At 48.6% G+C, this 13,478-nt stretch overlaps 1 protein-coding gene across 2 annotated transcripts in view; it reads right to left on the bottom strand.

Annotated features, from left to right (window-relative positions):
* Nucleotides 1-10,865, bottom strand: part of GALK1 (galactokinase 1) — a 78,424-nt gene extending 67,559 nt beyond the window's left edge. The window contains exon 1 of one of the 2 annotated variants that reach the window (XM_086930736.1): nucleotides 10,131-10,865. In XM_086930736.1, coding sequence (XP_086786862.1) covers nucleotides 10,131-10,295 — 165 coding nt within the window. In that variant the 5' untranslated portion in view covers nucleotides 10,296-10,865. The remainder of the gene's footprint in view (nucleotides 1-10,130) is intronic. The other variant, XM_086930737.1, reaches the window with a different exon arrangement.
* Between the last annotated feature and the right edge of the window lie 2,613 nt (nucleotides 10,866-13,478).

Genomic DNA, 13,478 nt, shown 5'->3' with positions numbered 1-13,478 from the left:
TTTATTCTAGGTGCCTACTTTAACACTAAGCACTTTGTGAAAAACAGTAATTAAGTAGCTTCGCAAACTTTACATATGTGACTTGCAGTGTGTTGGAAAGCACACTGACAGCAGGGAGGAAAGCAACACAAAGGGAGCAGCAACAGCAGCAGGAGGGAGTGGGGTGAAGGAAAGGGACTGCAGAGCCATGCAGTCCAAGAGTGAATGTTAAAGGTAAATTTAAAACAATTATTGGTTAATGCATTAGGTTTCGCCTGTGCGATTAATAATAAGCTGTTTTTTGTTGGAAGTTGTAGCTTGCTGAATAGTAGTAAAATATAAGTTACAGAAAGTCTGCTAAAGTGTTATCACTTGTTTATGTACAAAAAGGCAATATATTTTGCTGCTACTAGTGGTATAGTGCGGATAAGTAATAGCAAAGAAATATTTTATGAAATGGGGAAATAATACAATGAATTGATGTAATAACAATATCATGTGTTTAGAGAAAATCTGACAACCTTTGGGTGAGGTGCCACTGCACATGCTGCACCAATTTGAGTCGAGAATTCTTTATTTCGGCCAATATGACCATAGAAGCACAGATAAAAAAATATGTCACAATTCATACATATAAATTTCCTAAGATAACGTGCATATGCAGGTCAATATCAAGGAACTCCAAATAAAAATTATAAAATTTAATAAATACATTAAAATAAACGTTTGTGGCATTTAGAATTTAAAAAACGTGAGGTTGGTACCAATATATAATCACAAGGCGGAGATGAAGTAATCGAATTAGACTGAGCCTGATTTTAAAAAAGCTCAGTGTGCACACCACATGGAGAATAGGTATCGGGAGTCAGAATACACAAATGGTAGCAGACTTTGGGACCAAGACCACAGGGCTGGCCCAAGGACTGTTAGAAGGCTCGATCACCCCTAATGCCAACATCTTAGAGACGTCCTCTTTAACGCTGGCCATGACCCGGTCAGTCAACCTGTAAATCTTGTGATTCACAAGAGGGCTGTCACTGGTGTCTACGTCATGGGTACACCAGTGAGTAACACCTGTGGTCAGGGAGAACAGTGGGGAAAACTGTCCCAACAACTGGTGACAGTCACTCTGCTGATCTGTAGTCAGTGTAGGGGAGAGGATCATACCTTCATAGGTCAAGATGGACAAGGGTCTGACGTTGAGATCCCAGATCCTAGGGGTGACGGGCACATGTTTTGGCCTCCTGAAGATGCTGCGGAGGTTTTTACCTCTCCTGTCTGAGGAACACAGGAAGCTGACTGTGCAGGCTCTGATCGGGTCCAGGTTGGACTATGCCAACGTCCTTTACCTGGGCCTGCCAGAGTACCTGTTGCAGCGGCTTCAAGTGGTGCAGAACGCTGCCGCGAGGGCCATTTATGGCCTTAACAGGCGAGCCAGTGTTGCTGGCCTTCTGCAGACCTTACATTGGCTCCCTATCCGCAAACGGATCGCTTTTAAGGCATTAACCCTGGCCTACAAGGCTTTCCACGCGGTGGGAGCCAAGTATCTCCAAAGAAGACTGGCCTATCACCCGGCCCGCTCTCTCAGATCAGAATCTCTGTTTTTGGCGGTTGTGCCTCGCGTTAAGAGAGCTCGCATTGGAGGCCGCTCCTTTGGATTGCTGGCGCCACAGCTGTGGAACACATTGCCGCTGACACTCCATGGAGCCACTAGTTTACTTGCATTCAGGAAAGGCCTCAAAACTTGGCTGTTTGCCCTCTAGGCTGTTCCTCTTTTCCTTTTCTGATTCTGTTTTTATCACAGTGTTGTGTTATTCTGCTGCAGATCTTTTTATCAAAGCGCCGGGACACTCTTTTTGAGTAGCCGTGCGCTATACAAAAATAAATATAACATAACAAATATAACATAACATAACCTTCCACTGACCCATTGCGCTCCTTGGTAGACAGGAGGTCGGGGAGAGGTTCAATCTCCTCTTCCACCCCATCATCTGTCGTCTAGAGCATGCTCACTTCAGACCTCTCGAAGTGGGGCTTGAGGCAGTTCACATGGAGGACCCTCAAAGGGTTCCTTAGAGCCCACAAGGTAGGTGACATCACTTTTGCACTCCACCACCTCAAATGGCCCAGTCCACTTGTCCTGCAAGGCACAAGGTTCCTCTGGGGCCATGGCCCACACTTTTTTCCCCAGTTGAAATGTGGCCAGAGTGACATTTGGGTCATACCACTTCATTTCTTCCTGGCTTGATTCTAGGTTCGCCTGAGCGAGTTTGCTGAAGCAGGCAGTTTGGTTTCTGAAGGCCAGCATGTAACAAAACACATCCTCCCACCCTTCCTTCAACAAACTCAGAGGTCCTGTCACAGGGTGACCATTGAGAAGCTCAAAGGAACTGAACCCAAGAGACTTATGTGGTACCTCCCTGTATGCAAAGAGAAGGCACGGCAAGAGGATGTCCCACTTACGCCTCATGGGTTCTGTTAGACCCATAATCATGCCCTTCAAGGTCTGGTTGAATCTCTCCACCAGACCGTTACCTTGTGGGTGGTAAGGGGTGGCAAACTTGTAGGTTACACCACACTCCTTCCACAGGGATGTCATATACTTGAATATGAAATTGGTTCCCCGGTTAGAAACCACCCTTGTGGGGAACCCCACTTTGGAAAATATCACTTTTAATGTCCGGCCCACCACTGGCGCTGTCCTGAGAGGGATTGCCTGTGGGTACCGGGTGGCATGGTCCACCAAGACTAGGATGTACCTGTTGCCCATGGCTGTCTTGGGATCCAGTGGCCCCACAATGTCCATCCCTATCCATTCAAAGGGCGTTCCGACCACTGGAAAAGGTTGGAGAGGAGCTTTGACCATACTCCCACTCTTAGCACTTGCCTGGCAAGTTTGGCAAGACCTGCAATGTCCATCTGACTGCCTTCACATTTGGGGCCAGAAGAAGTTGTTGACAAGCCTGTCAAAGGTCTTGTCCTGCCAAAGGCACGTCATGAGCCAGACTCTGTAGGAAGGCCATGAAGCGATGGGGTACCACCAGCACATGGGCTGACCCAGGTTCAGCGACCTTAGGCTCACTGTACAGGACAATGGTTCTCCCAGTAGATTCAATGTGATCCGGACTGATCACCAGATGCCTGGTCTGCAGCCTGCCACCGCAGGCTCTCCAGAGAAGGGCACTCCTTCTGCTCCTTGCAGAATTCTTCCCTGGTGGGACCTCCCTTCTTGCTGCCAATTGGTCAGCTCAGAGATGTCCCCCAGTTCAGCTACCTGTTCTGTAGGCACCAGGGCCTCCCCCTCAAGAACCGCCTCCTCCCGGTCCGTGGGAACTTCAGTGGCCAGTCTCCCGCGCCCCTTGCCCTTTCTCTTGGCAGGAACTTGGGCCACTGTTTCAGGCTCCAAGTCCTGTTGGTCACCCTCTCTGGCCGCCATTAACTGAGTGGACACGCATGCCCACTCTGGCAAACCCAAGCATCTCCAAGTGAGACCTGAGCTCAACATCCTTCCATAAGGACTAATCCAGGTTAGTACTTAGCAGACAATCTACAGGCATGGAAGGGCTCACAACCACCCTCAAGGGACCTGAGACCCCCCCCCCTCGAAGGGAACTTACGCCACCAGACACTGGTGCTCTGAATTGTCCAATGCAATTACTTGATGGAATGCCCCTGGGACTACCTGCTTCTCAGAGACCAGGTGACACGGGACTGTGGTCACACTGGCTCCAGTAGCTCTACCCTTTTCCCATTGATGGTCACCCAGGTGCTGTATTTCTTTGTGTTAGGGGGCACCAGGTTTCCTGGGACAATCTCACTGTCCCCTAGTGAGACGAGGGTAATTTCTGCAGGGTCCCCACCCTCCTGTGGCTATTCCTCCTCACCATGTGCTACAAGAGCCAACACCTTGGACTGCCCACCGGTGGGTGGCTGTGCCCCCTTTGTACACTTGGGGACCCCCTTCACGTGACCCACCAGGTCACATGCAAAACACTTGAAGGGGCCGGTCTCAGCAGGCTTTCCTGCAGAGTCCCCTTGTTTCTTATCTCCTGGAGGATGGGAACCTTTACCCTGGTGCAGATCTGCAAAACATAAACAAGACAAGTGCTCCCATGTAATCAAATTGTAGAGCCCCAAAAAATCTGTCACATTACTGCCCTTGACCCAGCCATCCAGTGACCGGCAAAACACATCCACACATTCCAACCAAGTGTTGGCATCAGACTTTTTACTGGACCTGAACTGATCCCTGTACTTTTCAGGAGTAAGACCATACTTAGTGAGAAGGGCGTCCTTCATGTCGGGATAGGTGAGGTGGTACCGTTTACCCAAAGCTATTAAAGTATCCCTGGCTTCTTCCGGAAAGAGAGGACACAATCCTGCTCCCCAATTCTCCTCAGGGACCCCATTCATGTGTATCGCGGCCTCGTAACCCTGAAACCACCTTTGTATGTCTTCCCCCTTCTTGAATTCCTTGCCCACATTCTTAGGTATGTGCACAAATCTTGGGTTACCAAAATATGCTTGAAAAACAGTTCCTTAATGTTGATAGCTCCGTCCGGGGCTAACACAGCGTCGTGAGCAAACAGATCCAAACAGTTCTGGCTGACCACGGTGTTGCGGGCCAGCTACAGTGTCTGGAAGATCCGCAAACAGTACCTTTTAGAAATCCAAGGTGTCGGCGACCTCTCGTTGTTATGTTATATTAAATCCATTTATATATCGCACACAGATACTCAGAAGAGTGTCCTGGCGCGAAAGCACGGCGTCCGCAGGCGTCTGTTCCGGAGGTTAGTGCAAGAGTCGTCGGGGTCCTCGAAGTCACACATGTTGCAGGTTGATCTCTCTCGAAGTCAGGGGGGCTGGCGTCAGGTGCTGCGGTGCAAAGTGCAGTGTGCGGTGCCCTCAGATCACTGTGCGAGCAGTGGCTCGGTGGCGTCATCAGAAGGCGTAGGTGGTGAGACCAGGGTCAATGCGGTGCTCATCGCGGTGCTGGCAGGTCGCGGTGCAAGCAGCTGAGTCGTCTTTGCTGGAGTGCTGTCATAGGCTGGCAAACTGGAGTCTAAGGCGCCGGCGTCGGTAGGCCAAGGTTGCAGTACAGGAAGAGGGCAGTGCGTCGTGTAACTTCACGAGCGGTGCCCTCGAACCACGGTGCAAGCGGCGGTGTAGATTTCGTCACGGAGCGGCGTCGTTGGGGATACCAAGGCGTCGTCATAAGGCGGTGCGGAGTGTGGTGCCCACAGGTCGCAGTACGAGCAGCGGCTCAGTGGCAACGTCAGCAGGCGGCGTTGGTGAGACCAGGGTCGATGTGCGCTCTGCGGTGCCATCAGGACACGGGGTCGGCAGCGTTGTCGTCGACGTCGTGGGGTTGCTTTTTCTTCTGCTGCAGCACAAAACACACAGTTCTCAGTGCTGAGGGAAGAAGAGCTTAAAGTCTTTGCTGTTCCTGAGACTTCTTGAGCAAGGGGCAAGCTCTAACTCAAGCCCTTGGAGAAAATTACAAAAGTAGAATGCAAAAAAGTTCAGTACAGTCCTTTCACTGCCCAAGACAGAAGCAGCCTCTGCAGGCCAACAAAACAGAGCACAAAGCAAAGTGGTAGTTCCTCCTCACAGCTTCTCCAGCTCTTCTTGGCAGTCTTCTTGGTCCAAAAGAGTTCTAAAATTCAGGGGTCTGGCCCCCAATACGTATATCCCAAAATCCTTTGATCTCTTAGGCAGAGAATGTCTGTGCCTAGCCAGAACCAGTTCTGCCTTCTCTGGTTTGACTTCCTGGCAGGAGGTGGAGACAGCATGGTCAGAGGCAGACCAGGCCCTTTGAGGTGCAAGGAAATCTCCTTCCCCTTCCCCAATTGCAGTCCAGGTCTATTCAGCCCTTTCCTCACCCACCTAGATTATCTGGAGCCACTCTGCTCCCCAGCCTTGTGTCATCCAAAACCCAGACAGGCAATCCACATTCCAGCAGAGGCACACAGGATGACTGAGAAAGAAAATACGTACTTTCTAAAAGTGGTATTTCAAACACAGAATGTAAAAATCACCTTCACTAAAATATGCATCTTTAGATTCTGAGTTCAGGCATACTAAACGTTATTCTCCTACCTAATTCCCCAGGCCAGTTATGTTTAGAAGGTGTTATAAACAAACTCCCCATTCTGTCCTATGGGGAACAGGTAGCCTTGCAATAGCAAAAAACAAAATTGGCCGTAATTCGCTATCGGGACATGCCACACGCACCATCATCTCCTTCTGTATCGCTTTGTTCGCTTTAAGTTGGCAGGGTATGCTCAGACGTGAGTCCCTTGCTCACTTGGCCACTGGATTCAAGATAGCCTGGCTGATGAGGATTATGAATCCGAAACCGGTCCCAGGATGCTTGTTTCCGGTCCAGGGAAGACATGGCTTGGCAATTCGGGCTGGACTGTTCCCATGAGGCACAGGGTCAGACTGATTTGCATATGGCCATGTCTGAACTGAGGTGGCTGAGTAAGCTAAAGAATGGTGATGGATTAAACCCAGATCAGTTGACTAGGGGCGAGTGTTTGATTTGCTCAAACGCTCCGTCCATCATCCCCTTTTGTATCACACGCACCAGGGCATGTCCTACCTTTCACATACACTGCACCTGGCCCACAGGGGTACCTTGAGCCTACCGTAGGGGTGGCTGACATGTAAGAAAGGGGAAGGTGAGGGACTGGCAAGTGTATGCACTGGCCAAGTCGACATGGCAGTTACAAACTGCGCGCAGACTCTGCAATGGCAGGTCTGAGTTAGCTTTTCAGGGCTACTCACGTGGGTGGCACAATCAGTGCTGCAGGCCCACTGGTAGCATTTGATTCACAGGCCCTGGCTCACTCAGTGCACTTTACTAGGGACTAACAAGTAAATCAAATATCCAATCATGGAAAAGCCAATCCATAATACACTTTCCCACAGGAGCACTTGCACTTTACCATTGATCAGCAGTGAGAAAAGTGCACAGAAACACTACGCCAGCAAAAACAGAGTCAAAACCGGGAGGTCCGAAAGCAGAAACTCAGGGGAAACACGCTAAAAGATGCCAAGTCTTACAGTGAGTTAAAAATACCTAAGAGGTACCAAAAATCTATTTAATCCAGGGTCCCCTTGGTAGAGATCGAAGTAATGTGTCAATTGTTTGCTCCTAATTACGAAGAAAAACAATTAAGCAACATGTGCACATTGTGTAGGTTGTGTATTTTATCGTCATTGTATACTCCCTGAGGGCAACCCAGGGAATGTTTTATATTGACTGTATACTCCCAGAGGGCAACCCAGAGTATGTTTAATATTGAAATATCACACTATTTTTCTCTTTCAGACTGGAACATATGAAAACCTCAGTTGGTTTATGCCCTATTAGGAACATATTTGACTTACAACTCCATGTAAACACATTTTGGTGATCATTTGATACCAGTACTTAGCCTCCCAACCCTGACCAAGGGTAGGGACACTTATTTTCACTAATTTGGTCCTGTTGAAACGCCATGGATCCCTCCTGGACCTGGAGGCATGAAACATGTTGACCTACACAATCTGCACACATTGCTTAAGTGCTTTTCTTGGTAATTAGGAGCAAAGAATTGACACATTACTTTTATCTTTACCAAGGGGACCCCAGATTAAATAGATTTTTGGTACCCCTTAGGTATTGTTAATTCACCCTTTGACTCACTGCACACACCTGCACTTATCACGGCTATTCACTTAAAATATCTCCGCCAAAGAGCCCTCTCACGGGGCCCGTGGGGTATTGCAGCGCGACCCCACAAGGAGCTAAGCCCGATGATGTACCATAACACCCTCACGGGTGTGTGAGGGTGCCACTTACTAAATAGGAAGACCCCCCTCATTTGGGCCATTTTACCACCCTGAGATACACCCCATTAGGAACAGTTGCCCTACCAGCATTCTCATTTAAACAGTGTGAACAGCTTTAGTAGAAGTATTGTAAATGTGTACAGCCATGGGAAGTTAACAAAAAAAAGTTCCACACAAAAGCGAATGAACACAGTAATTCAGGAACTGATAAGAGCCCCACTTTAAGATATATTAAATACAAGAGATTTCACAAGCACAGCGCAAGCACTGAGCAGGCAAAAAATTAAAAGACCCCTTGGAGCAGCCTGCAGCCAGTGGAAGGACACGGACCAGAGAGAGAAGTACTTGGTCCATACTCCATGGCAGGGACACAAACAAAGCTCCAGGAGCAAACCAAGGTGAGGAGACTCTGACCAATAATAAGCAAAGAAACAAGAGTGATGTCGGAGCCAACCAAAAGGTAAGTATTAGTAAGTGAAGGGTGGGCTCCAAGCTCCTTTTAGGATTTTTTTTTATTTACAAGAGACTTAACGAGCGCTGTGCAGGTGAAACCTAAAAAGGAATGATGTCATTACACAACCCTGACTAACTACTTGTTCCATCGGGAATGGAGCACTGCACTCCCCTAACGGCACATATCAGATTCTGGCTGTAATAATCGTGTGTAACCCAAAGATAACACTCAACAAAGGGCTTTCTACACCCATCTTACACATGGATGACCATGTAATGAAATCAATCTTGTGTATTCATTTGTTTCTGGAAAGATTATTTAGTGACAGTGGGTTTACTACGCTAGTTGTACACTTTGCAAATCAACTACATTGAAAATATTAAGCACAGTGTACTAATTTAGCTCTCACCAACTTTCCCCAAAGTAGTGACTTTTGCCATAAATATAGAGACATTGGGCTGTTTAACCCCTGTGACTGAATTTCAGACACTGGACAGTAAACATGGGCTAAAATTCTGGCTTCTACGCTTGGCAAAGGGGTTACCTAGGGGGCCACTTGACATCTATTAATACACACACCATGTTGGCTGCCACCATAAATTGCTTAGAGCAGCTCAAATTTTTCTTATATGGCATAATATCAAGCAAGGCTTCGTGCCTACCTTTACAAACAGGTGCATTCGCAGACACATGGTACAAATGTTAAGTTCAAGCAGCCGCAGAATCAAGTTGTCAGTTACTGATTTTGCGTCCTGGGTACTCCGTATAGGTGCACATTCCACCATCAGGGACAGCTTCCCCAAATTCTTGGAAAAACCCAGGCCAGAAGAGTTGGTTCATTGAGACCGTGTGCGGAGTGCAACCATTAAGATGTTCTGCATGCCGAAACCATGGATAAATCACATTTTTATTTTGTTTAATGACAACCAACTAGCGCCAGACCAGTCTCTCTTTGCATCCGGAAAGCAAGGAACACGCATGAATAAAAATATTTGGGTGGAGCTAATTAGTAGTGTTAAGATGGCACACTATTGTAGGAAGGTGTGTCACACACAGAAATGTAAAAGTAACATTTAAAAGTGAAATACCCACCCATTGTATATCCACATACACCACTTGAGAAACAGAGGTAACTTGCAATTGCAGCCATATTATGGACCTCTGCCAACAACAGTCTTAAGCCAGTTTTCATCCTAATTAACGCCTGTAGAAGGTCTGCCAGAAAGAAAAGCATGCACCTGCCAATTTATTGAGCTGGGCATGAAAGGATTTCCTCGTGTCTTCATCTGTCCTAGTCCTAGTCCTAGTCCTGTCCTGTCCTAGACCTCTTCTCCTGGAGCTTGAAGACAAACTCCAGCTAGATGCAGCAACATTAAGAACATGTTTTTTCCCTCACAACAGGTGAACACACTGTACTTGTAATCAAGGATTTTTTTAATTATATATATATTGATGTCTTTATCAGTTTTAAGGTGTAGTTAAACTGTGGTATTGGAACTTGTAAGGCTCACGCATGATTTTGGAATGTGGTGACGGGTACCAAAGGCTGGAGGACCCCAACGTTTATGGATTTGATGTGTGCTCCTCTTCATCCTCAGTAGACACAAATTGTGTACACAGTAGAGGTTTTATTGACTGCAGTTACCTCCCTACAGCTCTACTACTCTATGAGCAGTGAAAGAATGACGGATGCGATGCAAAATATTACAACTTCCTACCCAAAACCTTCTGCCCTCGTAACAAAACCTTTACTGTGACCAGCATCATTTCACCGTCTCGGACCGTCCCACACGCACCTGTGTGCATCCCCAAGGGTGCAGCATCCACCTTCGTCACAGTGCCACCCCCTCCTCCTTACCATAGGCAACACGAAGCCCTGGTTGTAATCCGTGTGCTCTCCGATTAAGTTCACTCGGCCAGGGGCGGACACTGCGATTTTGGGAGCGGATCCACCAAACGCCTCTACGTACACCTGGCGCGCGGAGGCCAGAAGTGCCCCGGGGTCTGTAGGAGTCCCGGACATGATGCCCACTAGAGACGTTCAGAACTTCGAAGGGACGCCTCTTCGGTGCAGGATTCAGGGCAGGGCTCACTCTGTGCCAGAAAATCTAATTAGACGAGGACTATAATTATGTCAGGATTTGGAAATGTCCTCTCTGTAAAGAAAACGCCACTTGGTACCAGGATTTGTGAAGAGAGCCTTGTACTGGGTGGATTTGTAAAGATAACGTCGCCTTGTGCAAGGGTATGAAAAACAACTCTGGCGTGACCTAGGCTAGGGTGTTTAAAAGAACACCGTGAATTGCAAGATTTGTAACCAGAAATGCTGGATTGCGACACACGGAGTAGCTGTGTCAGCGTAACTTTAAGCACAGCTTCCCTCTGGTTCGGGAGGAGCAAACACAGTACTGCGCTGTTACCGCAGGCTCTGAAAAGAGGACACTCGTGTGTAGCCACATGAGTACACTGCTACTTTGTCACTCCGCCAGGCGGTGCGAGACTACGCCACAACCACCGGTCATAGGCAAAAGTATCAGCACCCGGACGTTACTTCCGTACCAGTCAAAGACTTTCTCCTTTTCCTTGTTTGTATGTTCCCACCCAGGATCCTAATCCCGCCCCTATCTCCGCCCCTCAATTTACTTCTCTTCCGCTTCCTGAGTTCATGGCAATTGGTGACGCAATAAGCCGTGACCTGTCAGATAGAAGTCCTTCTGCGCAAGCGGTCTGAGCCACTGGGCTTCCCCAGTTGAACTGACGGACTGCTTTCCTATAGGTTTCGAACATATTGTTTTTTTTGGGGGGGGGGGGGGCTTTTGTCGTGAAGAGTTACAGTTAGTTGACAGAGAGAGCCGAGCCAGAAATCGACCCAGAGCCTAACAGCCAAAACGAGGGTGAGCAACTGGCGGGTGCAAATTCTGGAAACAATTTTACATAAGTAAATAGAGAACCAACACAAGCATAAGTCACAATAAGTTTATATTAGGTTGAGACAACCTTGCTAAGCATCTTTTGTGTATGTGTGAGAGAAACTTCTGCGTTTGCCTATAAATAAATAATGAAGAAAAAGATCAAAGCTGAAGGTTTTTCAGATCTTACATGCCCACTGCCCCCCATTGAAAAAAAGCCCGATCCGGCCAATCATCCCAAGGGGATGTGATGTGTAAAAGCTAAGGGGGTTTGGGGGCCAGGGTAAACATGAAAATAATAACAGCACAAATGCAGAAACTTTGCAGTATTGGAGCAAAAGAAATAAATAATAAAGGACATTTGTATTTGTACCATTATCACTGCTTGTGTGACAGTCATTCTCCTGGACCTATCAGCAGCCTTCAACACAGTCTGCCACCGCACCATAACAGCATGCGTCCATGACGCCGGAATCCAAGCGAAAGCCCCGGCCTGGACCACATCCTTCCTCTCCGGCAGAACCTAGAGCATCCGCCTCCCACCCTTCCGCTCCAAGACCACTGAGATCATCTGCGGCGTTCCACAGGGATCATCCCTCAGCCCGACGCTGTTCATTATCTACATGGCACCACTTGCCCACGTCACACGATAACACAGCCTCAACAGCATCTCTTAAGCTGATGACACCCAGCTGATCATATCCTCACCGAAGACCCCCACTCCGCCAAGACCAACCTCCACAGAGGAATGAAGGCTGTGGCCGAATGGATGAACAACAGCAGGCTGAAGCTGAATTCAGACAAAACGGAAGTCCTCATCCTCGGCCGCACCCCCTCAGCCTGGGACGACTCCTGGTGGCCTACCTCGCTAGGAACAGCCCCAGAACCCAGCGACCACGCACGTAACCTGGGGGTCATCCTCGACTCTGCCCTCTCCATGACCAAGCAGGTCAACGCCATCTCCGCCTCCTGCTTCAACATTCTCAGAATGCTAGGCAGGATCTTCAAATGGATCCCCTCCAACACAAGAAAAACCGTCACCCAGGCCCTCGTCACCAGCAGACTAGACTACGGGAACGCCCTCTACGCAGGAACAACAACCAAGCTCCTGAGACGGCTGCAATGCATCCAGAACGCCTCGGCACGACTGATCCTCAACATCCCCCGACGCAGCCACATCACACCCCACCTGAGAGGCCTGCACTGGCTCCCCGTCAACAAGAGGATCACATTCAAACTCCTCATCCACGCACACCAAGCCCTACACAGCACCAGACCAACATACCTCAACGACCGTCTCAGCTTCTACACCCCCACCCGCAGCCTCCGCTCCGCCAATCTCGCCCTCGCCACAGTTCCACGCATCCGGAAAACCACCGCCGGTGGCAGATCCTTCTCCTACCTCGCCGCCAAGACCTGGAACACTCTCCCAGCCTACGACAGACTCAGGACCTGCTGGCCTTCAAAAGACTCCTCAAAACCTGGCTCTTCGAGCAGTAGCAGCCCCCTCCCCCCTCTCCCACCCAGCACCTTGAGACCCTCACGGGTGTGTAGCGCGCTTTACAAATGTTATGATTGATTGACAGTTTAAGAAGCTTACAGTGGATGCACGTGAGTAACACGCGCCAAAATGAAACCACTACCCCCCAAAGCTTGGCCCCTGGTGAGGTGGCAGGAGCCCATAAACAAAAGCAGTTTACCATGCCCTTGGCTCTGTCAGGAGGAGGCCCAGCAAATGCTATCACTGCACAGAGGCCCATTGCCATTCTGTATGTGATAATTAGGTCGACATACAGAATGATAATGGGCTTATAGCAGCCTGTGCCAGGTGGGAGAGGGGCGGCTGCAGGCCACTGATCACAGCAAGAGAGTGAGATGACCCCTGCAGTGAGAGTTACAGAACTCAAAGGCTGCTTGCAGGGGGCAGCTCACTCCAAGGTCTGGAATTACAGACAACAGGTGTCAGTGAAAGAATTCCTCATAGACTGCAAACAAGAAGCCCAATTAACGGGCAATCAGTGAAATGTATGGACAGTTGGTTACCCTAGCCAAAACAGGAGCTCCTCCACCTCGAGATTTGGCATGTAAACCTACCACCCATGAGTCAAACAAGAAAGATCAGTTTACCATGTACACTGTATATATATGACCAAGCCTGTTATTATGTGTGTGTCTACATTATTTTCTGTATTCCCCGCCCTTCTCTTTACTTTTGAGGTGCGTTGTGCAACCCAGAAACTGAAGTATGATGTGAGCTGATCCCACCAATCCACATTGGTGCAATGAAAAATCTTACC

Source organism: Lissotriton vulgaris, chromosome 7 (assembly GCF_964263255.1).
Source record: "Lissotriton vulgaris chromosome 7, aLisVul1.2, whole genome shotgun sequence".
Taxonomy (NCBI): domain Eukaryota; kingdom Metazoa; phylum Chordata; class Amphibia; order Caudata; family Salamandridae; genus Lissotriton; species Lissotriton vulgaris.
The sequence above is the reverse complement of the archived record's forward strand: the minus strand, read 5'-3'. Positions and strand labels throughout refer to the sequence as shown.